At 40.2% G+C, this 27,456-nt stretch overlaps 1 protein-coding gene across 6 annotated transcripts in view; it reads right to left on the bottom strand.

Moving 5' to 3' along the window:
• PHKA2 (phosphorylase kinase regulatory subunit alpha 2) overlaps nt 1–27,456 on the bottom strand; it is a 73,299-nt gene that overhangs the window by 43,296 nt on the left and 2,547 nt on the right. For 5 of the 6 annotated variants that reach the window (XM_074967744.1, XM_074967735.1, XM_074967727.1 and 2 more), the window contains 13 exons: nt 18,236–18,394; nt 15,863–15,910; nt 14,965–15,133; nt 12,920–13,002; nt 11,527–11,607; nt 9,306–9,404; nt 8,838–8,984; nt 8,564–8,617; nt 7,849–7,971; nt 5,398–5,493; nt 3,720–3,827; nt 2,491–2,569; nt 680–814 (listed from right to left, as the gene is read on the bottom strand). In XM_074967744.1, coding sequence (XP_074823845.1) covers nt 680–814; nt 2,491–2,569; nt 3,720–3,827; nt 5,398–5,493; nt 7,849–7,971; nt 8,564–8,617; nt 8,838–8,984; nt 9,306–9,404; nt 11,527–11,607; nt 12,920–13,002; nt 14,965–15,133; nt 15,863–15,910; nt 18,236–18,394 — 1,381 coding nt within the window. Of the gene's footprint in view, nt 1–679; nt 815–2,490; nt 2,570–3,719; nt 3,828–5,397; nt 5,494–7,848; nt 7,972–8,563; nt 8,618–8,837; nt 8,985–9,305; nt 9,405–11,526; nt 11,608–12,919; nt 13,003–14,964; nt 15,134–15,862; nt 15,911–18,235; nt 18,395–25,576; nt 25,652–27,456 lie in introns of all 6 variants that reach the window. The other variant, XM_074967763.1, reaches the window with a different exon arrangement.

Consider the following 27,456-nt stretch of genomic DNA (forward strand, 5'->3'; position numbering starts at 1 on the left):
AAGCAAATCTGTGAGCGGTTTGAATCAGGTGAAATATGTGTTTGTGTGTATGTATTACGCTTTACAAAGCCCCCAATCTCCTCTGGAAGGGAGTGTCAAAGGAGCCCAAGGTTGAAGTTCAAGGGGATTTAGATGCATAACTTCAGGCTCTTTCCAAAAACCCAGCCTGTGTCTAGAATTAGCCTCTGCAGAGAACCACCTTCTGACAGTCTGTGAAACTCCACTGGAACAGAGCATACAGAAACTACTACATTGGCCGCCAGCTCACAAAGCGAACATATTCTTCTAATAGATCCCTTACCTGAAGCATCAATTCATATTTGTATATTCATTACTAGTTTTTACTTTACTTTACATATTGCATGCATATGGTGTATATTTCACCACCACATGCACGCAACAAATAAAAAGTTAAAACGATTCTGGAAGCAAACAAATAAAAAGAAACGAGGAGTCCAGTGCCTGAAGAGTGGGGTTTTTTACCCACAAAAGCTTATGCCCAAATAAATCTGTTAGTCTTTAAGGTGCCACAGGACTCTTCGTTCTTTTTGTGGATACAGCCTAACACAGCTATCCCCTGATAAATAAAAAGAAAGAAATGGGAGCAGGGGAAGTGGAAAAGAAAAATAAAATTAGGTTTCACAACCACCACCATACACGTCTAAATTCCAGCACCTACCAAGCTTGGCATAAAGGTGACTCAGGATACGTGCCGGCTGCACTCGGATTGGATAGATGTCTGCAATGCTCTGAACACTGATTCCATGGTGTCTCAAGAGTTCCTTAATTTCATTTGATTCTGCCAAGACAGTTACTGTAGAACAGAAAAGAATAGCTGAATTATTTTAACCAGAATCATTCTCCTTTATTCTGACATCACCCATCATAGCTATTTACCCACAATGTGGGTGTCTAAAAATGCTGAAGGCCTGAGTCTTTCTTGATTTGCCAACCCCAGTTATACCACTGGGGGTGCAAGAATGTGCAGAACAGCATTTGGCATTTTATTTCCCCAGATTTCTCAGCTTCCCTCCTCCCCAGAAGATGTCACTGTAAGACACTGTAGTAAGCCAATGTATCTGTGTCAGTGAGATACAGAGGCTATGAACGCTATTTATTATTTCTATAGATCAGCGCCCTGTTGTGATAGGTGCTGTACAATTACAGAGGAAGACCCTAACCCAAGGAATTTACAATCTAAGGCCCTGATCTTGCAAAATGCTCTGCGTGGGGTTTTGCCAATATGTGTCAGTTTGCTGGGTCGGGATCTAACAATCTAGCACAGACTTGCTAGTTAATACTATTGCATTCATGAATATTGACAAAAAGTGAATTTTAAATTTGCAACCATGAATATCTGTACTGGAAGTGAACACTATAAAGTTTCCTCTAAAGAAACAGAAACAGTCCCAGAAGGAGATACCATCACCAGTAAGAGAACACTCCTCCCCTAAGGTGCCAGTTTGGATGTGCATGCAGGATCTGTGCAACAATCCCATAGATAGTTCTGGGGGACAGCTAGAGCTGTAAACCACAGGCTCTGTGGTATTTGCCGAGATAAACTGGACAGATGGCAGCTAGTGTCACAAGTGGCTGGGAGGAAGGAGGGTTGAAGGCTGCTCCTGACAATCCAGGCTCCTGACTGCTTCTCAAGGGCTGCACAGATGGGCAGTGGAAGAGCTTTTATCCCTTGATCATCATCACGCTGCTGCCAGGTATCTGCTACATTCTCCTAATTTCACCTTTCTGGCTGCTACTCCCACTGAGGAAAGGAGCAGGTTCCTGGCAGTGGTACTGGGGATGCTCAGGAGATAAAGTCTCTGTCCCTGCCTCTCTTGGACATACTTAAGTAGTGGCTATAAGCCTGGCCTGTCAGCAGCAGCAGCCTGCCTGCCTTCTACAAGCTAGTTCATCCACAACCTCCAATAAGTGACTGGGTTTGGGGATTCCCCCATTAGGAAGTCATTAGGATGGTCCTGAGCTCTCCTGCCCCCACCACACTTGGTTCCTTGGGGGAAACGCACAGAGCTTCACAGTGACTGGCACGCTGTCTTCTCAGCTTCCTGTCAGATCTGCCCTCGTCATCATCCCAGAGCATGCCCAGACCTGCCTTTTCCCCAGGAAGTGGATGCAGGGGCTGGGAATCTGGCAAATTCAATCTTAAATTGTTAACGAAAGAGCTTTAAAAACAGTAATAAATTGCAGTAAGCGCCTCCACATGAAAAAAACAAGCATGATAAAAAACCCACTCTCTCAGTTTCTCTGTCTCAGATATCATTCACCAGAGTATCCACATGCCATGCACTAATTAAGAAACATTATGTATGCCCAGCAGTGTAACACTGAATAGTGACCTGCCCCTCCTCCTTCACTTCATTAGTCGGAGCTTTTTTATTTATTTATTTTTAATTCTGCCTTTCTTTCTTGAGGGGGTATAACCACCTTTAGCCCATTTTTTTGCCACAATGAATCAAAAATGAAATCACTCACTTTGCACCACCACATCAGGTTTAAAAGCAGTTGAAAATCTCCTATTTAAGGGATCAATTTCTCCAGGAGCTAGAAACCCCTGTGATAAAACAGGAAAAAAAAAAAAGAACCCAAGTAAGATGCCTTTAACATCCAGTCCAGTTATAGGGGATCCTCATGCTAATCGTCAAACTTCCACAAATGTAACATAAAACATCTCTGTCCCCTATTTTACTCTGCAGTATTTTCAGTAAAAACTTTAGTTCTAATTTTAAAAAAAAATACTGCAGGAAAGGTGTTTATTGTCAGGACTGAAGTCAATCCATGTGCCCATCTTTCACATGATAGAGTGGGAGCACCTGCGCATTATTTGGTTGCTTCTGTCATTTTTTGACACCAGAAAGTTAAGCCTTTACTGAGTCAGTCATTATTGGGCTCAGTCAAGGACTAATAAGGCGTGAATCTCAGAAGACTGGAGGTTCAGTACAGTTTGGATAAGCACTTGAAATGCCTATGTAAACCTATGGAAGGATCTCTCCTGCCTCACGCACTCCAGAGTAGTGTCTAGCTCCTTCCTTGTGACCAACCCCTTTCCTATGATCCCTCTCAAGCTCTTGACTTTCCTCATATATCTAAGTGGCAGAGCCCAGCAACAGCTGAGGCCAGTCCGCTGTTTGGTCCTGCTGCCTGGCCCTTTCCACTTTCACAGCAGTCTGGGAGCCTGCCCATTAGTCTAAGCCCAAAATGCCTTGCAATGTTCTCTGCCAAGGAAAACCATGAGTGTACAATGTGTGTAGTTCACAAGAGGCATGCATACATGGAGACTACACAATGGTTTAACCGACACACTCTTTGTATCCACTGGAGAAACCCAGATAACAAATCTCTTGCTCCACAAGTTGAAAAATTTCCTTACAACGATGAAATTTCATGTAGCATATAAAAACAAGATATGCTTGGGTTTTCAAAGATACCCTTTTGCTTCGCTCTAAGAAAACGTAAGGTAAGATATGGACTGAAATGAAGTTAGCTGTAGGTCAAAGCGAACAAACACTTTGAAACTAATTTAAGTTGGATAGAGAAACTGACAGAAACACCACTTCTACCGACTCACAGATATGATTCTGCCACAAAATATACTGCATCCAGTTGACACTGAATGAGAGCAGGCTGGACTGGGCAGTACTCAGAATTCAGTGCACCTCAAGATGAACTGAAACATTAACTCGTTGGTTTTACAGATAAATTACCTCTGCTAATAGGGAACTGATGATGTATAAAGACTGGCCCCACAGATGAGGCAATTTTCCACCTGGGACACGATCCACTGAGTGAGGATTTTCATACTCCTCATCCACCTGCCAACAAACATAAGCAAGAGATGAGCCCTACCTGGTTATAAGAGATATTACAAATCATATGTTTCAAAATACTTTGTGCTGTTAAGGATCTGGACCTTTCAGATTTTTAACTTGCCATCATTAGTGATGATGTATTGGTCCCTCCCACCCTGCTTCCATCTCTTAGATTGCACACCGACCTTTGTACAGTGCCTAACCCAGCAGAGCCCCCAGGCTGACCAGGACTTTCTGGCATGAATAAAACGTGGAAGTGTAAATGATTATATTATATTCTTCTCACTCCTATTGTTTCCTTCCCCCCGAAGGCTGTGAATCAATTTTGGGTCTCCTTTCTGAACCCCTGCCAGGTAACCCTTGTATACTATTGATGCAGGCCCACCTTATCTTCCTGGAATGAAAGCTGCACATGCACCCTCAAAGTACACACTATCCTACCATTACTGTGTTTGTAACGATGGTTCACAAGGAAAGAAATGGGGAATTCTGTTAATAAAAAAAGGCCATTAATTTATTTGCACAGTAATATAATGATGACCTGATGAAAGAGAGGGAAGGGGGAAATACTAGAGAATTTTATTATACAAGAGGCTTTGTAAGATGTGATCTGACACAAAAGAGGTTAGGCAAAGCCCACCCTACTTACTTTTTGAAATCCCTACCAGATTTACACTGTTTCCAACTGAAGGCCACAAGAGAGGTTCGGTGCTGTGCTTGCACATAGCAGGCAGGGAGGTACATCTACACTCTTATTTAGCATCAGATTTGTAAAGAAGACTGCGAGATGTCAACACTCCATCTTTAAATATTCTGGTTTGCACTGGATTTAATGTCCTTAGTCAGTGAGGTAAATTTTGGAATGGGAGGGGGAGGCTGGCCTAGCAGAAAGGTATTTGAGAGGTTAGTAGCTCAAACTGGCAAAGGCCTCCGGCTGGCTGGCTGGCTTTGTTGATCAAGAAGTGGATCAGGTGGATCCCTAACTTCAAAGATAACAAAATCTGATTTATCTTGGATTTATCTCAGACATTCAGGTTTTGAAAAAACACACAGATGATAAACACAATATAAGAGGCAGGGCAGAGTAACTTTACATCTTTTCAGGGGATCTGTTCTCATTTCAACGTAGACACATTTCTCACCTTTATTCCCTTGCAATGGCAAAAAAAACAAAACTAAACTAAAAACAACATTGCAAAACAATTGTCCTTGTTTTTTTCTGTAGACAAATTTCTAATCTGGAATTTTTTTGACTAGCTCCAATATGTCCACATGTACTCAGATAAAAACGGACTCCATCATATTTTTGTGCCTCTTTCATAACCGTCATATCAGACACCTAGTCATTTGGAAACATGAAAATTTACCAGAGTCTTATCAATGGGACCTGTGAGATCTTTTTTAATTGAAAAAGTCAAAGCTACTGCACAATCCTTTTAGTTAAGTACAGGAAGTGACAAAGGCATTTCTCATACTGCAAACCTATACTTAACTACAGGAAATGATCATGCTGATACTTATTTTGATATCTGCACTTTGAAAGCTACAAGAGCAGCTGCATTGCCACCAATACCTTGTCTGGAGGGACAGCATACAACTCTGGCATCAGAAGAATTCCATTCTTTTCTCTAATAATTATTCCCTCCAGGGCCTCTCTGTACTCTTGAACCTGGAAACAAAAACAAAAAAAATGGTAGAGAAAGCTCATATTGCCTTAAAAAGAGAGAGAAGCTAATGTTATGCAGCATGAAAAGAATATTAAACAATGCTGAAATCTTAGAACTAGCTAATAAATCTGCTATAATTAATTCTAGGCCTGACTCAAGACAGCGCAGCAGTGAAGAGATCATAATGTGCTGCCAAATGCAAGACCCGGATTCAAATTGTAGACTCAGTTTCTAGATCGGTGAGCAAAAAATCCTTATTTTAAAAATAATAATAAGTCCAGCGTTAGCATAAATTCTCAATCCGGGGGGGGGGGGGGCAGGGGGAGAATCACCTCCAAGAAAGTCAAGACTTTGCTCCCTTTCTTTACAGCTTATATGGGAACAGGGGTCCTCAAAACTTCTCTCCATTGTAACATGGTTCACAATATGGAAAATCTTGTGGACCACTAAGGAAGAAATTGTATTTTTAGATTCCCTTTCAATAGGCCAATACAAATTGCCATTCTAAAAAGCATGCCATGACCTCTTATCTACAAAGAATACCATTCTTACTTGTTTTAAATATGCAGCTGGAATGACAAAATGGTTAGGCACTTGTTTCTGATTTTGACCCATCTCTCTCCTGTGTGCCCAAAGCATTCATTTGCTTCATTCTCCTCCATTCTTCATTTAGATTCAGGGAATCTATTTTGCCTTTCAGACATCTTCCAATCTCAGCTGTATCAGATTTTGCGAGATTTTATGATCCAAAATGCATTTGATCTGAGATTTTATTCACTAGTTTTGTTGAACTTCCCATTTTAAAATAATTGTGTGTCCCCATTAGGTTGTGGGGAAGAGAGAACAAAAGGAGCTTTTTCATTGGTTTATTGACTGGCTTTTTCTTTCAAAAATAAGTACAACAAAAGAAGTTTACATTGTACAGCTTTTGACTTTCTCAGAATCCTCTGGCGAGATTCATAACTGGAATCTGAATCAGAGTAGAACCCATCTAAAATTCTACAATTTCTGGGGGATAAAAAGACTATAAAAATTAAATAAAAACACAAGTAAAAAATAGCTTTGAAAGTAGGGGAAAGCTTTCTTTAAAGATATTCAAATGAATAGGGCTCTGGTAACACAGGTATTGCCCTACTGGATAAGACAAGTGATCCATTACTCTAGTGTCTTCCTGCCAAGATCGGCCAACATCAGAAGACACCACAAGAAACTCCGTAACGGATAATTACACAATAGCCTGCCGGCCAGTTGCTTCTTGACCACAAGAAGTTAGTGGTTGGCTTACGTCCTGAAGCATAAGGGTTTATAACCCTTATAAATTGCTATTCTCTTGGTATTCAAATGTGTCTAGTCCTACTTTGAATCCTATTAAGCTTTTAGCCTCAGTGATATCTTGCAGCAATAAATTCCACAGGTTAATTTTGCATTTCTTCTCAAGAAGCTGTGCTGGTGTTTTTCTATTGTACTATGGCCATCTAGGTGTTTCATAATTCTCTCTCTAGCTATTCTTTCATTCCATTTATGTACAAGGTACTGAAATGAGGCTTGCTGGTCGGTGATTCCCGGCATCACCCCTACTGCCCTTTTTTAATGAGAGTACAACATTTGGCCCCCTTTCAGCCGCCTGTACACTATGTGATTTTAATCATACTTGTGTTAGTTCCTCAGCCTCTTAATTCTTGAGTTTCTTCAAAACTCTTGCATTGGTACCATCTGGTCTGGGTGACTTGTTGCTATATAGTTTAACAGTTTCCTGCAGCACCTTCTTGAAATGATGATCATTATAAGGCTGTCAACTTTGCACTCCTGGAGAGGGAGTGCTTGAATCAACAATGAAAGATAATTAACCTACTCATTCCATCAGCAGAAGAGAAGCTCTTCAAGGGGGCCAGTCCCAAGGCACAACAGACTGGGTTTGCAGGTGCCACGCACAGCACTGGGGGGAAACGGTCAGGCTGCTGGGAGCTCACTCTGACAGGGAAGGGGGGTTATCAGGTGTGGATGGTGAATCCATGCTATGCAGATCCACTTGACATTGCCCCTGGAAACTAGCCCCACAGGTTTTTGTGACCCTGAGAAAACCGCAGAATAGCTCCATTGCCGCCTCACTGCCCATGGTGGGGGGAGAGGAGTCCCTCCTCTGGCCTCCCGCAGCGCCTCCCAGTCCATCTCGTCAGGCACTGTGGAAGGAATTTCCCTAAAACAGCCAACACTGGGATCTAGTTGGGAAAGTAGTCCAGGGGGGTTTATTCAGAAACGAGGGAAAATAACGGACAGTGCAAACAAGCAGAGTAACAGCCATACTGCTGACTGCTTTTCCATTCCAGCCTAACTCAAGCAGTTTGCTCCTTCCTTACCTGAATTTTGTCCCCATTGAACACTCCATCAATTAGGAAGTAGGTCCAGAATACTGGCCACTCACACTCTATATTCTCGAACAGTTTGAGCTCAGCAGGATCATAGTGTAACCTGTTTGGATCCTAAAAATCAAATCATATTCATTTAATATTCTATACATGATATGAACAGATGTGTGTCACACATAAACCCTCTAAAGCCAAAGGAAATACCGGATAATGCCACACACCTACATTTATCACCTTTTCTTCTCACATATATGTACCCACACATACTCAACCAAACCCCTATGCAATCCCAGAAACCTAGATCTTATCAAGATCACCTTTGCTCTGCCCACTGATGACTGTGTGCATGTGGAATTAATCTTTATTCCCTGTTGGTTGTGATTTTGAGTCTGCTATTATCTCCCCTTAGGAACCATAACCAGTTATAAAAAATGTTTTTGATTTTGATATTAGAATGGTGAATTATGTTTTCCTGTTGTTAATAATTGTTTTTCCATTATCTAATCTCCTTTGGCCAAGGTTCATTATCAGTGTGGATATGTTGCTATTTGGATTGTATAACACTGTGTACTCTTCCTGACGATGCAGAATCTTAGTTATGATACAGGCTATGTAGCACAAAATAAACAAAATAGGCATGAAATTTTGACAAATTTGGGTTAAAAAAATCTTCAAAATGTCTACTGAAAATCTGCAGAAGTAGGACCTCTCTTGGTGTTTTGTATCCATCTCGAAGGAAGCGAGAGCAGCCATAACGCCCCTGTGGAGAAAAAAATAACATTCCTGAAAACGTTGACATTGCACAATAGAAATTCTTTGTTATTTTACATTACTTCAGGGAGGGGAAAGCTACCTCTTCCTCCTACTCACACCCACTGTGCCCTGCAATTTTTCAGCTAACTGGCAGGAGAAGACAACTCAATGTATTACCTCCTCTCCCCGCAAGCAAACAGACCAAGAAAAAAAAAGAGAACTCTTACTTGCAATTTGGTGAGGATTTCACTTTTGGTTGCATTAACAACGTTCACATCCTCCACTGCAAAAGCTGGGTAAGAAATAATGGACAACAGTCCAGCATCAATCTCCTTTGACGTGGATGCCCTTGGCAACATGGAGTATAGAATAGACTGAGCAAAATACAAACACAGAACAAAATATGTAAAACAATCAGCCTCATTCAAGGGATTATGTCAGATGCAAAAAGAGCGCATAATCAGCGTTCAAAACAGCTGGGAATTTATTGAATGAGAACTATTTAAATGGGAATGGTCAAAGTTACTCATTGATGGCATGTAGCCTACTCTACAGAGGATTCACACAATACATTGTGTGAAACTGTATGCTGAAGTTCTGGTTTCGCTTAGTCAACATTTTCTACAAGCAGGGTGCTTGTCACTGGCTCATTTGTGCTCCCTTATAGCAAAGGAACCTTGAAGGCTGCTCTTTACCTGGCAATGTTCAACTTCATCAGGAAGGACGTGAATCACGGACTTGCTCCCCCCATGGGCTCCAAAAAGGTCTAGTTCATCAATTGCTTCCAGTGCAGCCTTCAGAAACACAGACACATATCAATCCAGATTTGTGCACTTCCCACCTGATCCAATGCCCATTGAAGACAACAGAAAAATGCCAGTGGACTTCAGTGACTTGTGGACTCTTACACACTTGATAAGAAAGCATGGGAATTTCTGACCTCACTCTTTTAGAAAAGAGAGAGTCATATTTATGTATTTAGATTTAAGCAAACATAAGATGACTCCCCGCACTTTCCATCAGTTAAAAATGCAATGCATAACAATCAATCCATCTCTACTGAATCTAGAAAATATTGCCAATCTCCCCATTTCTCCAATTCCCAAATAATCCCATGCCCCACCACTCCTGAAGTGCCCATTCAAAAATATGGGCTTTACAGCATGCCTCAAGGTCAACTGACTGAGGCTATTTCAGTCCAAAGGAGGATTATCATATCCTTCTAGTTCAGCTGTTACAGTCTTAAGAAGGAACAGGGGAGAGCAAGGAATATTTCCAATGAGGTGGGGTCCTGTGAGGGAGCTGCAGAAGCATCTCCAAAATTGATGATGGGGACAGAGGAATCTATACCAAGGGGGCTGTGAAATCTGTAACTCTGCTGGGGTGGGGATCTTGGACCTGTAACGGGGATGGGACAAAGAAACAGCTGATGCCTGGAGCTCAGGAGCCAGGCCGGCAGAGCTGTACTTCTCACAGAGCTCTCTCCTGGAGTTGGTGTCAATGGAGTTACACCAGAGGTGAATGTGTCTCCTTGTCTGTTTTCACCCTAGGTATTCACTGCAGTGCAAACTGATTTCAGACACAAGCAGCATACAAGTAGAGAACACAACCCTTTCTGTCTTGTTCTTTCTGGAGACATGGATACATAAAATCCTGCAAAGCTAATATCAGGAGTGTTATTGCCAAGCTCTGAAACTATAAATAGCCTCTCTCTACTGGTCTGCTGTACAGATCAGGAGATCAGTGTTTGATGACAAGAATTTCCTGTAGGGGAATTTACAGTTGGACCCAGGGGAGACTTAAAGGCGAGCAAGCATGTACAAAGCCCATCAAGATCCATGCTGCACTGCTGCCATGGGAATAGTTGTCCTCCACTTCACATTTCCCTTCCTTACCTCTTGTATTTGTAGTGAAAGAGAGTAAATGTATTGAACGAAGAAAACCAAATTTCCTTTTGTGTAGCAGCGGGTTGCTTTGCTTCCCCACACATGCAAACACTTATGTTTTGTTCAGTATTACAGAAGATTGTTCAGCTAAAAGCAAACATGCATTTTTCCGCCTGCAGTGCGTCAGCAGCCAGATAGCTCACTCCCAGCAGGGATATACAGCACAGTGCTCGCTCCAGTACTGACAGCGGCCAGTACAGATTTTTCATAGGAAGGCACAAGACAACTATGGAGCAAACTCCTCCTTCCATCAACATTTGGTTGGTCTACAGCAAGAGCATGCAGAATTCTTCCTTTTACTATCTAATGTGTCTGCAGATGTCTCAGCATCCTTATAAATCCTTTTTTTGATCTCTACTTATAGGGCTCCTTATAATCCATTTTGGAAACCTACTAGGCTCTTGGCCTCAAGTTACTTGGTGGCAGTGAGTTCCACAGATTAATTAGGCACTGTGTAAAAAAGTGGATTCTCAGTTTTAAGTTTGTTGCTTTTCAATTTCACTGAATGTCTCTCTGTCCTTACTTTGTGAGACAGAGGCATGCACAATGCCTGACTTATACCTCTATTATTCATTTCCTCTCCAAACAATTTTTTTTATTTAACTCCTTAACCAAGCATTCTGTTACTTATCCAGAATTTCCTTCAGACCTGAGAGCACCATGGAAGCAGCATACTTAATATCAAGAGAGAGCAAGCACTTTATGCTAGTGCATCTAGCTAGATCTCTGAAAGATTCTTAGCCCCCTCCAAAGAGAGACATAGCCAGGCTTCAGAGATGAAAACTAAGGCCGCAAAAGGACTAAAATGACATTGAGATTTATGTGCAATCTCCACTAAAATACATATTTTGATGTAATCAACTAGCAACCACAAGGTCAGATGAACCGAGACAGTGAGGCAAACAAACATGTTAGAGAGTCACCGTTCTAATTCTACATATGAAGAACAAACCAGTAAAAATATTCTCACCTTGGCCATGCCTACAGAGCTTGCATTCAGTTCAGGGATGCCCTGATTGGTTTTATCACCACGTTCCCATATTCCATAGTCCTGAAACAAAAAGAAGAAAAAACAGCTGAGGTAAAAAATCACAACCCAACAACACCGTTGGAAGGACCTGTTTATTTATGGAGTTAGGACCTGATCCTGCAAAGGCTTACTCATGCTTAATTTTGAAGTCAATGGGACCTCAGTGGTGCTCAAACTTTTGTACTGGTGACCCCTTTCAAATAGCAAGCCTCTGAGTGCGACCCCCTTATAAATTAAAAAACACTTTTTTATATATTTTTAACACTATTATAAATGCTGGATGCAAAGCGTGGTTTTGGGTGGAGGCTGACAGCTCACGACCCCGCATATAATAATCTCACGACCCCCTGAGCGGTCCCAACCCCCGGTTTGAGAACCCCTGTCTTACATGCTTAAAGTAAATCTCATGCAAGTAAATCTCAGCAGGATTGGGGCCTTAGTCATGTACTAGTTTCCTGATAGACGAGGAAAGTCAAAGGCAAAGAAGGCAACTCCCACCCCATATACCTTCTCCCAATCCCTTCACATCATTACTCTCTCCTTAAAAACAATTTGGCAATTTTTTTTCTTTTTTTCCACAAAGAATGATTTTTTTTAAAATGAAAATTGGGACAATAAGTACCAAGAAACAAAACCAAATCTTACTTCACATTATGATATGATACAGAAATCTCTACTTTCAGAGAACAGTGACCAGGGACCCCCACTGGTTGCCGTGGTGCTGCTCACAAAGAAAAGTGCTATTCCAGAATGGCAAATCAGGCTCATTAGGAATTCAAGAGTGTATCGGAGAACACAGTTTGGCCCATTAACTTGCACTTCCTTCCAGGCCAGTCTGGGTATTTTTGTGCTTGTATATTTCTCTTTTAAACAATATGGTAGGTTAAATGGTTTAATCAAAGCAAATTCAGATACCATCTCAGACATGCAGTTCTTTCTAATGAGGTAATTTCGCTCATGTGCACTGAGTGAGATCGAGACTTCAGAGCCTTTCTTAACTCAAGCAAGTTCAGGCTATATATGTGGTAAATGAAACTTTTAAATGACTGAACTTGGGTTGAAGTTCTTCTGAAAGAACCTATCCTTAAACTTTAATCATTTCAGGTCCCCACTTTGGCTTGTTTTCCTGCATATTCAGAGCAGCAAGTTCCAAGCAATGGGAATGCTGTTTGAATTACTGTATAAATCAGCTATGAAATCTTATAATCAGATTTGCTGCTTCAGCCCCACCCTTCAGTCGGAATATATTCCTTCCCAGCAGAGAAATAAGAAATTCTGTTCAGTCAGTTCCTAGGAAGCACTCAAATTGTTTATATATAAACTAAATACTTACAGCGACTTTATAGGCAGCTTCTATGTAAAAAACAAGATTCTGTATAAAGGCAACTTCATCAAGGGTGAATACAATATGCAATCCTGATTAAAAACAGAACAAAAAATTACATTCCTACATAAAAATTGAAAAGTTTGACAGAAAAGAAGTTTGAAATTTTCATTTTATTCACTAGCAACCAATGCCTGCTGAAATCAGTGGAAAGATCCCTATAATATCTGCAGTTGAGATAGCACTTTAAAGGCCACTAATACATGTTGTTTCAAAGAGTCATCAAAATATTAAACTCTCAGGGCCACATTCACACACAGGGTGAGTGCCGGAAGGGTTGACACCCACTTTTGCCAGGGAAGACCGTTGCAAGGGACCCTGAGGATAGAAAGTATCAGAGGACCACTTGGTGGGTGGCATCTGTAAAGCATTCAAACAACATGGCGCCAGTGAGCAGGGAACCATGGCCAGGACAGCTGGCATTCATGTTCATTTAGGACGCACCCCACCCACATACCTATTCGCTATACCAATACTGACTTGGACTCTAAATACATTCTATGGGTGGCAGACCCGAGATCATTTATTCACTGACACTTTAAAAACTCCCACACCCCAATCTGGGTCTATGCTGGTTATGTGCTATATATGTATCTTGTGACTGATATATGTAATCTCTCATAACTCAAGCTTGACCCCAGATGTACAGTACCTTCCTTCTTAACTTGCGTAAACTTGATTTTAAACATTTGCTTTAATGAAAGTTTTTAACTCTGATCAGGCTCCCAACTGATCCAAAACGTAGCCCAGTCTAAGCTCTCGGTAGGGCAGCAGTGGAACTAACACCTACCCTTCACAGGCTCAATGGACTTATATGATTCAGGATACGCTATGTGCTTTGCACATCCATGAGCCAGCTTTTCTGAAACTGCCCTTCAAGTGATTGTTTTCTTAATAAACATCTGATCCAACTGATCCAGATCTCTATTCACAGAGACGTTACGTCCCTATAAGTGCACAAAAGAACTTTTAAATGTAGTACTCCCTGCTCACATATTCTATCTACCATATTTTATTCCATCCCAGGAATATGAAATATTTTCCGGCCAGTTATCAAGGAGCCATATGTTTGGCACCAAAAGGAAACAGATATGCTGTTACAGCTCACTGTACCAGCCCCTCTTCACCTCTAAAATATTACACATGGCGGGAGAGGGGGTAGCTAGGAGGAAGGCAGCCATGGGAGGCAAGTTTTCGTTTTTGAAGCAACTCCATACAGAGCGATAGCTCAGCTGCTTTCCTACTGGCATTGTACTCTCAGGACTCAGACTGGCTGGAAATCCTGCTCTCAGTAACCAGGCTTGAGGCTCACTGTTGATTGCTTTAGATCACGGCCTTATTTTTTCTGGCATTTTGCCATAGGTCATTTAAATATTTAGCTAGGGACAATGTTTAAGCAATAACTGCTTTCACTGCACAGCTAGGTAAATGATGCAACTGCCATCTCTTTTATGGAAGATACTCCTCTGCAAATCCTCTCTGGTAACGCACTTAAAGGAAAGTGCTGATATTTGTGAGTGCTCCTATGAAGAAAAAAGCGACATGAGGTTCACAAGCAAAAGTAGAGCCAGGGAAACCCATTCAAACCATTATGCAGAGTATTATGCACAAAACCCAAGAGGCAGCCCTGATTTCTATTTATACTTAAAAGAGCTTGAGATAAAATAGGGACAATGCTCCCATTGTACATAGAGAAGTGGAGAAACCCCTCTGGTCAATCAGTAGCAATGCTAACGTACACCCAAAGGTAGTCACATCCTGTCCTCTTGTATTTGAAAGAGGGGGCAATCAGAACATAGTTATGGAGTTCTGATAAAAAAGGGCTGCTTCTCCCAAGTATACGTTTTGGTGATTTTTTTAGTATACTCCATTTTGTAGAAGAAAGGCAGATTTTCACACTATTAAATTGTGTTGTTCTGATGGAAGGTAACTACAACGTTTAACTTAACAAAAAATCTGCACCAATGATCACGGCTAAAACATCTTCTGCTTACCTGATGCAGTCATCTGTGCAAGGAAGAGCAGGAAAAGGGAAGTTGCATCTACTTGTAGATGTCCCCACTGGTCATCCCCTACTACTGTGGAACAAGTGGCTGAGTTATACTTGGCATGCAAGCAGTCCTTGGTAGTCTGTGTGTATTTGAACTTCTCTACTTTATCCACCTAAAAAGAACACCCAGGATTTTAAAGTCAAAAAACTTTGCAAGAGGTTTTTCAGCCAAGAACATACATGCTCCAAGAATAGGAAATAATATGTTGGTGCTCTGACTTTTGTTATCTTACTCTTATATGCTCCAATTCAGCGAAGCACTTAAGAATGTGCTTAAGTGCCTTGCTGAGTTGAGGCCTTAGTTACAGCTGTGCAATTTATTTGCCCAGATATAAATGCAATTTGTCATAGGTGTGACCAGTCATAAAAGTATAACAGAGCAGAGTTTTGCTCATAGCAATTGCACAGATTAAAATACTTTTATTACACCCATATTTGTACACACAGAAATCAATCCACTGAAGTCTCAGATAAAAGAAAAGAAATATCTGCTCTGAAATGAAATGCTTTGTAAATATAACAAGCACTTGTCCACAGATATGCATGGTATAAACTTATTTCCCCATATGCAATACACTTATATGAGTGGTGATTTAAATTTTAATTAAAGATGTATTGCCATTTGTTTCAAATCTATGAGACGAAGGGAGGTGCCAAAGGGATGCATTCTTTATCATACAAAAAGGACTCCAGAGAACCACTAGTCTTGGGAATTTCAATCACTCCTTCAATCTGGGATACCATATTCTCATAATTAATCTCACCCTTTCATGCGCAAATTGACTTTAAAGCACCAGATCTGACCTTGCAACTGAGTAAATACTCCTGGGTTATTAGATTACCTGTCTCATCATACATTGCAAAAGTCCCCGCATCAGTTTCACAACATTCTGTAAGAATAAAACAGAATAATTAAAGTCTAAAAATCACCAGTCTGCTTACCTGTATTAGACAGTATTTAACAACAAGGCTCAGGGTCTCTAATACTGGTCTGCCATGCGTGTGAACATGAACATCCTGAAATGCTTTTAAAGAAATACATTTGTGTGTTTTCTTTTCCAGATTTTTGCTTTGAATGTGCTTTTTGGGGAAACTGATACACTGTCACTTGAAAAAATATGGTATTCTCATCTCACTGTTAAATGTATAAGAGTGTATTTGGTGTTTAAACTTCGTGAAAACTAGTGGGATGTTACTTGTATTGTTTTCATGTATCTGTAACCCGTTATAAAGTAATAGCAAACATTTACATCGTGCACACCCCTGCAACTAAATAACCCATCAAAGGAGAAAGACACCTTGTGGGATGCAAGTGAAGAACTTAAACCCGAAAAGTGCTAATTTCAAAGCAAATGGTCATTGTGTGCGATGATCGGAGGTCAAAGACTCAAAATGCATTCCTCTATCTCCCCATCATGAAAGGAAAAGCCCACATGGGTAGTGACATTATCAGCTTGTTTTTTGTGAGAAGAAGCTATAAGTATGGACTCAAGGAAAGATCCTGAATCTCTGGACTGTTTAGACTCTTACAGGGAAGCAGATCCAAAGCAGAGATCCTCAGAGACAATATGGGTACCCTGAAAAGGCTTTTGGGAAACTGGCAGTTTATTATATCACTGCCACCATTTGGAATTACAAACTGCGATTCATCTCTGCATAGATTTTACCTGCTCTAACTTCTCAACAACTCTCATTTCCTTTTCTTAGCTAATAAACCTTTAGTTAGTTTACTATAGAATTGGCTGCCAGCATTGTCTTTGGTGCAAGATCTAGAGTACTAACTGATCTGGGCTAAGTGACTGGTCTCTTGGGAAGCAACCTAAACGTGGTGTGATTTTTGGCGTAAGTATCCATTTTATCACAAAGTCCAGTTTGTCTGGGCGGCAAGATAGGCTGGAGAGTCTCAGGGAACGGTCTGTGACTCCATGGTAAGACTGTTATAGTGATCCAGGAGTTCACACTGCTTGGTGAAATTTAATTACAGAATACACCACCAGTTTGGGGTGTCTGACAGTCTGCCCTGAGGTAGGCACTCTCAGCCGTGAGCCACCCCGGACAGTGTGACAATAGGATTTTCCCCTAAATCCAGTAATTAAACACATCTTTGTACCCGAAACAAGAATATTTGGAAAAGTTATGCAATGCCCTCAGAAGACAAAGAGGCAATACACATTATTGAGTCTGGGCTATTTCTCCCATAGTAGGTTTCCAAGGTAACCATGGGTTGGTGATTTAAGTCAAGCACTAAATTCACCCAGTGCCTTCAAAATTGCAAGACGACACTGCAGAAATGCCCACTGGACAAATGTATCATCCCAACTACATGGAGTGGGAGAATCAACCTTATGGCTCTTCTCCCAACCTCATGCTGCTCCTCTCCCTCACTGTCCCTTCATAGCTAGTCTTGCTCTGCCAGCCATCTGTACTCTCCATCCCTCCCTACCCCCACGCATTGCTCCTATTAAAGCCACCCTTCTTACCATTCCCTTACCTCAACCCTCCCCATATGAATAATAAATAATAATAATAATAATAAATCAAATCATTAATACTACAATTTTAATACAATAGAACTAACAGCACATGTGCCAATTATCACTCTCATGGCTTTTCTTGTACACTGTCTCCTCCTCCCCCACCCCCGCACGGCCACCCTGATGTTTTTCCTTCTTAGGCCCTGATCTTGCAAATGCTTATGCACGTGGCTTCTGACTTTAATGGGACTGCTTAGAGTTAACCATGTGGGTGTTTGGAGGATTGGGACCTTAGATTATAAATTGTTTAGAGAGAAAGGATGGTCCAGTGGCTAGGGTGCTAGCCTGGGACCTGGGAGACCAAGGTTCAATTTCCTGCTGCACCACAGACTTCCCATGTGACCTTGGGCAAGTCCCTTAGTCTCTCTATGCCTTAGTTCCCTATCTGTACAATGGGGATAACAGTACTTCCGTATCCCACAGGGATGTTAGGGAGACAAACACATTAGAGATTGTGATATCTCAGATACTACTGTAACATGGGCTAGATAAGTACCCAAGAAAAACAGATGGAAAGTGCCAGCACCAGCCCAGACTTTATGTGTCTGGAAACCCTTCTATATCCTGGGCACAACAGCAATATAAACAATAAATACAGCATAAAATAAAATCACCATCACATGAAAGAAAAGCTGAGAGACAATAAACAATACATTTACTACATGTAATATTTAGACATACCTGCTCAAGTTCATAGGCTTTTGCTTTATCCTCATCCCGGTCTGCATTCTTCCGATAAGCCATTCCCAGACCCCACACAGCCAGAATGCTGTAGACATTATCCCGGACCCAAGCATCCTTTTGCTCCGTGCTGGCCGAAAGCAGTCCAGTAACTGGATTCTAATCGGAAAGAAAAGAAAACCAGAACAGCACACACTGTTCACCTGAAAAGTCATCTTATTTAACTACAGCAGCACTTTCCATATCAATTGATGATGTAAGAAACACAGGACCACATAAGACTTCATACACTTACCTGCACTTAGACAATGGCCATTCATAAATTCACAGTGGGATACAACCTTGATCTTCCCACCAGACTCCCAAAACTTGAGGTAAAGGAGAATCTCCTTTGACTGCTAGTAGCATAGAGGCTATGACATACAGCTGAGCAGTTCTCATCCCACCCAAGAGCATATGATTCATCTACTGACCTAGCAATATTCAGAACAAATAAAAAGAGAAGGTTCCCAACTCAAAGAGCTTATCATGTATTTAGTGCCTGAGCCTGCACCATTGATGTCTGTGGTGCAGAACCAAGCCCCAGTGAGAGCAACAAACAGGGGTTTAGGCTGGTGTGCAGAAAGACAAGGGTTACAAATAACAGAATTACACACGGACTCATTATTGGCATATGTTGGTTCAGTTAAATGTTTAGAACACCTTATTTTCTGGGAAGAGGTTGTTTTGCAGGGGAGGAAACATCACCTGTCTTCTCGTACGCTTTTTAGGAGGGATTTGAATGAAGACACGGGTGGCAGCCAGGTAAACATTACCGGTATATAATCAGTATTCTCATTTATTATTAGAAGAAAGTAGCATTCAGTGACCTAAATCAGGGATCAGTGCCACACAGCCTACTCATATAGCACACACTGTATAAACATCTACATTGTAGAGATGGTCTCTGTCCCAAAGAGCTTATAGTTCAAATAACAGAGATTGGATGAGTGCAGAATAATCTCTCTGATGCTAGCTTTATGAATGGAACATTCCATATGTCATGTAAATACCCAAACGGGGATTAACTGCTCAAAGACATTTCCAAATGGGGAAAAAGCAAAAGCAGAAGATAAACAGGAAAAAAAGAAAAAGTGATTCAGCAGAAGCCACCTGCGGTCTAAGCTAATTACACTAGGAAGAAGGATGAGCCTAAAAGGCAAATCTCATATTTCTAGCTATTTTGCCCAGTCTTTTTTTGTTCATCCCTCACTTGCCATACAAAGAAAGTCTACGTAGCTGTAATTCTAGCCCTGCAGAGATTGCACTTCAAGCCCCCTAGCAGCTACATTCTGGGCCTGGTGCCAGTTGTGCAATGGAAAATTCTAAACAGCACTAAGATTGTTCCTCCAAAAATGTCAATGTTCACACAAGACACTGGGAGACTCATCAACCACCAGGGACCTACCTGCTTTCAAAGTTTTAAAAGGTGCTGAATTAAGAAAACATACAACAAGATCTAGAGGCAATCCCTTCTCCCCCTCTACATTAGAATCAGAGGGACTTAACTTTTCAGTCAAGTCCTGATTATCTAGGTTAAGTCCACTCTGGACTTTAATGGAAATTGGATCAGGCCTTTTGTGAAACTTCATGAACAAAGGTAATTCTGTAGCATCATGGTACTATCAATTCACAGGAAGAAACATTAACTGACTAATATTTTTAAAAGTTTGCTTCATAAAATGCCTACTCTTAAAAATTAGGATTTTTTTCTCAGTTCCTCCTGCTAGTATACACAGAGTCCACCCCTGCAAGATACTGAGTGTGAACTATGAAGTACTGGGTATGCTCAACTCCCATGGACATCAAAAGAATGTCTGGGCACCATGTAGCATTAGGCCCACCATGTGATTATAAAATTTAATTTAGTTTGTAGGATGAGGGCCTCCCAATGAGATCTGCATGAGCAGATCCATGTGCCAAGGAACCCCACTGAAGTCAATGGGGTTCTACAAGGACAGAAGGCTCTGTTGCAGAGATCTGATTGCCAAACTGAGGCCTTAAATTGTTACTTAATTGTGTGTGCTGTGTCTTTCTATTTAATATATTTGCATTTCACTACATCTATTTGTCTGGAAACAAGAATCTGCTAAAAAGACCAGATTCCGATCTCACTTTCATTGCTGTAAAAATCGAGTAATTTCATTGACCACACTGGAGCTACTACAGAATTAAATTGAGATAACGGAGATCAGAGTTTCACTCAGAGCATAGTTTAGCAAACACATAGACTTATATAACCTCTGCTTTGATCTAGCAGAGTACTGATATTAAAGTCAGACCGTCACTAAACTCCAGCTGGGTTTGATTGTATGAAGTTGACTGTAATGTATTTTTGTGACCACTTCTGATTATCTTATTTTTATCAGCTGACATTTAATGATTTCTATTTTAGCTACATATTCTTTTCTCCTTAAATACCCCATGTAATACTTTTTTTAAAAAGAAAAACTTAATTTTTTTTTCATAAAATGGATATTGACATTGGATAAAACACAAAAAATGCAAAAAATACCAACCTAAATCAATGGGTGAAATAAAATAGTTGAGTCATCATTCTTCTGTACACCAGGCTATAGAGGGTATAAATAATATAGTGCAATACTCTTTAAATAAAAGCTGTTATAGAAATAAAATAATTGTATCAGAAGAATAATGATATTGCAGGTGAAGGAAACATACTGAACATTTTCCCCACTGGATTTTCCTCAACATTAACTAACATATGATCATAGCTACACCTTCTCCATCATATTAACTCCAATTAAGGACTTAAATCTAATCTATCCACCTACATTTCTAAAGCACCTATCACGGAGATGTCTATACACTGCAAGGCAGGGTGGATACAAATCAATTACTTAAAATATTTTTTTTCAAAAAAATCAGTTTTATTTAAATCGGATTTTTTTGATAAAATGCTTTTTGAGGAAAAAACCCTATCTAAAGTTAGTTTTAATTAAGATATATCTTTGAGCTATAACATCTCATCATGGAATAGGGATTATAAATTCTAATTCTATAGTGGGAGACAACATATTCATGTAATGTTTAAGAAAAGTTTTGTAAAAGAGTTCTAATAGTTCATGGACTAGGGACCCAATCTTATGGGGTTCCAGGAGCTTCTATATAGATTACTTAGGTTAATCTTTCTATCTACCCAATGGGACTCAGTGCTCAGTGTAGAAGATACCATCAGAGATGCTTAGTTTTGGAGTTCTCAAACTGTGGATTTGTGTCTCCAGAGATAACATGCTTGTTAACAGCAAAAATGTTTTTAAATAAATAAATAAATAAATAAATAGAGGTGAGAAATAACAGACCTCAACCCTATTGTCCCTCTGCAAATTTGTGTACAGAGTCAATCCCTTACCTCTCTCTAAAAGTGCAAAGTTTTAAAAAGTTCAATGAATTGAAGATTGTTGGGGATGGAATAGATCTGGACAAGGATCTATTCACAGAATGGGGAAGAGATGGCCAGCCCTCTGTGGAGATAGAGGTGGTTAGGGACTATTTAGAAAAGCTGGACGTGCACAAGTCCATGGGGCCGGACGAGTTACATCCGAGAGTGCTGAAGGAATTGGCGGCTGTGATTGCAGAGCCCTTGGCCATTATCTTTGAAAACTCGTGGCGAACGGGGGAAGTCCCGGATGACTGGAAAAAGGCTAATGTAGTGCCAATCTTTAAAAAAGGGAAGGAGGAGGATCCTGGGAACTACAGGCCAGTCAGCCTCACCTCAGTCCCTGGAAAAATCATGGAGCAGGTCCTCAAAGAATCAATCCTGAAGCACTTACATGAGAGGAAAGTGATCAGGAACAGTCAGCATGGATTCACCAAGGGAAGGTCATGCCTGACTAATCTAATCGCCTTTTATGATGAGATTACTGGTTCTGTGGATGAAGGGAAAGCAGTGGATGTATTGTTTCTTGACTTTAGCAAAGCTTTTGACACGGTCTCCCACAGTATTCTTGTCAGCAAGTTAAGGAAGTATGGGCTAGATGAATGCACTATATAAGGTGGGTAGAAAGCTGGCTAGATTGTCGGGCTCAACGGGTAGTGATCAATGGCTCCATGTCTAGTTGGCAGCCGGTGTCAAGTGGAGTGCCCCAGGGGTCGATCCTGGGGCCGGTTTTGTTCAATATCTTCATAAATGATCTGGAGGATGGTGTGGATTGCACTCTCAGCAAATTTGCAGATGATACTAAACTGGGAGGAGTGGTAGATACGCTGGAGGGGAGGGATAGGATACAGAAGGACCTAGACAAATTGGAGGATTGGGCCAAAAGAAATCTGATGAGGTTCAATAAGGATAAGTGCAGGGTCCTGCACTTAGGATGGAAGAATCCAATGCACCGCTACAGACTAGGGACCGAATGGCTAGGCAGCAGTTCTGCGGAAAAGGACCTAGGGGTGACAGTGGACGAGAAGCTGGATATGAGTCAACAGTGTGCCCTTGTTGCCAAGAAGGCCAATGGCATTTTGGGATGTATAAGTAGGGGCATAGCGAGCAGATCGAGGGATGTGATCGTTCCCCTCTATTCGACACTGGTGAGGCCTCATCTGGAGTACTGTGTCCAGTTTTGGGCCCCACACTACAAGAAGGATGTGGAGAAATTGGAGAGAGTCCAGCGAAGGGCAACAAAAATGATTAGGGGTCTAGAGCACATGACTTATGAAGAGAGGCTGAGGGAGCTGGGATTGTTTAGTCTGCAGAAGAGAAGAATGAGGGGGGATTTGATAGCTGCTTTCAACTACCTGAAAGGGGGTTCCAAAGAGGATGGCTCTAGACTGTTCTCAATGGTAGCAGATGACAGAACGAGGAGTAATGGTCTCAAGTTGCAATGGGGGAGGTTTAGATTGGATATTAGGAAAAACTTTTTCACTAAGAGGGTGGTGAAACACTGGAATGCGTTACCTAGGGAGGTGGTAGAATCTCCTTCCTTAGAGGTTTTTAAGGTCAGGCTTGACAAAGCCCTGGCTGGGATGATTTAACTGGGAATTGGTCCTGCTTCGAGCAGGGGGTTGGACTAGATGACCTTCTGGGGTCCCTTCCAACCCTGATATTCTATGATTCTAAGGAGAAGAAGTCTTGAGATAAATGTGAAATGGGAGGAACAGGCAATTAAACAGTTTCACTTTTGTGTCGAGCAGCATATTCCAGAAGTCTTGAGGTATTTTTGAGTGTAGCCTTCATTGATTTGAGATCTACCATACCATTCTCTCACTAGAAGGAAAAACCTATAATGGCAACAGGCCGTAAAACAGACCCAGTTTGAAGTTCATCTACCTTTGGGTAAGACAGGAATGCGCGCAGAATGCAAACAGTGCAAGAAAGAAATGCAAGGCCTGATTGTTCGAATGAAACATCATCATGAGAAGTGTTCCTTCTCAGGAGGAAGCTGCACTGAAGATGATGAAAGGAACATGTCTGAACATGCAGGATCTTCAGGTTGGTAAACTTTTTTATTTCATACCTCTTTCTTAAGCACTGCCTGTATTCCCTATGGACTATTCTTGAATTCTCATGTTTGAGCAAAAAAATATAGTTGTTACTCTATGGTACTATCATTTTAGCTGCAGTTGTGATAAAAAATAAATAGCTGAAATAGGCAGATCTTCCTTTTACAATTTCACCTTTAAAGTAGTACTGAATGTTAGCGAATGCAATGAGTAATACTAAATGAGCAGTATGGTAATGGTAATTAAATAACTGCATTGATTTATTTTGTTTAGGAGAATCCATCCTCAACATATAGGATTCTGAAGACTATCCACTTTCAAGATCACCATCATTTTCTATAGTTTCAGAGTTATCTGCCAATGACAGCATTTCAGTCACATCATGTCACATATATCACCTGTAGCAAAAAGAAAAAAAAACCTCCATAATCCAGAAACCACCATAGATAAATTTGGGATAAGAACCAGCGGATTACAAAAAGAGGTAACTGGTGAAAAAACTGCCTCGTTTGTTTATGCAATAAACTCTCTTTTCCATATGACTGAGAACCCATACTTCATTAACATGGTTCAGTGATTAAGAGCAGGATACAGTCCATCCAACAGAGCAGATTTCACAGGCAAATTGCTGGATAAAGTGTATGAAAGAGAAATTGAGCAGTGTGCAAAAGGTCTAGAGAGTGAAATTGTTAACCTGAGTCTTGATGGGTGGAGCAATGTCCATAATGATTCTGTTGTATGTGCTTGCGTGACAGCAGAAGAAGGGAATGTCTTCCATACAGAAACAACTGATACATCAGGAAATGCACACACAGCAGAATACTTACAAGAAGTAGCTATAGTATAGTATATAGTATATACTATATATATATATACTATATATATAGTATATATACTATATACTATATATATATAGTATAGTATATATATATAGTATATAGTATAGTATAGCTATAGTAAAAGCTATAACAAACTGTGAAAAATAATTCAAATGTCTAGTATGCAGCTTGGTCACAGACAATGCTGCAAATGTTTCCAAGATGAGAAGAAAATTAGAAGAGAGTCCCAAGCTAATAATGTATGGTTGCAGTGCTCATTTGATGCACCTCCTAGCTAAAGACTTCAGCGTTCCAGAAATAAAGGCTAATGTTGTTGAAATTGCAAAATACTTCCGTAACAGCCACTTTGCAGCAGCTGCTCTGAAAAAAGTGGGAGGAACCAAGATAACTCTCCCACAAGATGTGAGATTGAACTCAGTAGTGGACTGGTTTGAGCATTATATCAAGAACTGGCCTAATCTGATGACAGTTTGTGAACAAAATCGTGAAAAAACAGATGGCACTGTCACAGCCAAAGTTCTCAACATTGGGCTTGAGAGAAATGTTGAACACATGCTGAGTACCCTGAAGCCTATTTCTGTAGCCTTGAACAAAATGCAGGGATATAGCTGTTTTATTGCTGACGCTGTTGAAATTTGGAGGGAACTGAGTGAGATCTTAAAAAGAGAAATATACAATGACAGAATTAAATCACAAGCATTAAAAAAAGGAATGGGACAAGCACTATCTCCAGCTCATTTTCTTGCAAATATTCTCAATACTTGGTAACAGGGTCAAACCTTAACTGCTGAAGAAGAGGAGTTGGCTATGGCATGGAAATCCAGCAATCATCCCTCCATAATGCCAACTATAATAAACTTCAGAGCTAAGAGTGAACCATTCAAGAAATATATGTTTTCTTATGATGTTTTAAAGAAAGTCACACCAGTGAACTGGTGAAAGTCACTTAAGCACTTGGATTCCGAGACTGTTGAAGTGATAATCTCACTTTTAACTGCAGTACCTTCTTCTGCCGGTGTAGAAAGAATATTTTCTTCCTTCGGACTAATTCATTCCAAATTGAGAAATCGTTTGGGACCTGAAAAAGCAGGAAAGCTGGTTTTTCTTTTCCAGATTATGAACAAACAGGAAAATGAAGGTGAAGACAACTGAGCTAGCTGCAGAAGCCAATATTTTAAGTTTCTCATGTTGACATGGCTGATATAGTCAATTTAATTTTTTTTTAATATTTGATTTAACTATTTTAGTTAAAAACAATTTTAACAAAAACAAATCTGATTTTAAAAAATGTGAATGTTTAACTAAATTCAAATATTCATATGCTTATTTTGTTAAAATATTATATGTTTGCTGTTGAAGAAAAAAAATCCAGAATACATAACGTTGTTATTTTAGTTAAATAAAATAATTTAAATGTCCATCTGGTGATGTTCTCCTCCTAATACAGCATGGAAAGAAAATCCTCCAAATATTAATGATTATTAACCTGTTAAATTGGAGATAGTTCACCTCCCAATGACTTCATAAATATCTGCTTCAATTACCTTTGGTAAATGAAATAAGCAAGCAATCATTCATTTTCTGATACAGCTGTAAAACTAATCTGAAAAGTTTTCAAAATAAACCACGTTAAAAATGTATAGTGTGTACCTTCCAAAAATGAAACCTACATCTATCTCTGCATTGTGAAGAATATGTATTAAGGTTATAACAACCAACAAGAATGCACTTTTATGTAGAAATCCATGATTAAATGACTAGTGATTTAAATCAAATCCACCCTGCTGCGAGGGTCATATATGTTAACAGAAAACGTTCACTATGGCACCAGTCCTGCAAGGAGCTCTGACTTCAATGTTTCACTTATATTTTGCACAAAAAATGTAATCTGTGATTTGAAGATTATAGGTCATCTGGTATAAACTGGAATAAAACCAATAATCTACTCCAGTATACATTAAATACATCATTCCTTTTTATTAGATTTCTATTTTGCTTGTAACATATGCTTTCCAAACACAAGAATTCACAAATATACAAAATGGATCTGAAATGGCAAAACTCCTATTGACTTCAGCGTGAGCAGGTTTGGGTCCGTAACACCCTCCTCCACTGCCTTGCAGCCTCTTTCAGTGCTTAGTAATAAGTATATTTGGAAACTGACTCATGGAAAAAATTCCTTGTTCTCATCTTTATATGCTGAACTATTTGAATTGAACCACCCACCATCTCAAAGGACACTAACTTTTCTGCACCCTATGTCTGTTCTTAAGGATGTAATAGATGATCTGAGCAAATGGAGAACAATATGGTAGGTGTTTATGCATGTCCATGAGCCAAAACGTATAGTAGGTCAGATTTTTTGCCTACCAGCCTTGAGAGTGTCATTCTTTTACTATGTATGTATCCAAGCCACACAACAAGGGGTCAGAGTCTGATCTGAGTTACACTGCTATATAAATCTAAAGTCACTCCACTAAAGTTAACATAGTGATTGTAGATTTTCACCAGTGTGACTGAGAAGAGAATCTGGCCAAAGATTCTGGTACGAAGTGTATTGTAATAAACACATACTAAACAAATTATGTTTGCTGGTAACTGAACCAGCTCTATTTCGGATTCAGTCTTACTTTCAGCTAAATGACATTCATAGCCACGTATCTGAAAGTCACTGTTATGCCTATGTACACCAGTTTCAAAAGATACACAATAATGCAAGCTCACATATCTGAGCGTGAAGGCAAGCCATTGAACATAACCACAAACAACAACATTAAAATAACATTTAAGAACTTACTGGGTTTCCACATACAATGGTTATGCTTTTTCAAGTCTTGTATAATCAGCTACTGAGTATCCTTGTCGAGTTACAGTGACTAATTT

The sequence above is a fragment of the Natator depressus genome, chromosome 1 (assembly GCF_965152275.1).
Source record: "Natator depressus isolate rNatDep1 chromosome 1, rNatDep2.hap1, whole genome shotgun sequence".
Lineage (NCBI taxonomy): Eukaryota > Metazoa > Chordata > Testudines > Cheloniidae > Natator > Natator depressus.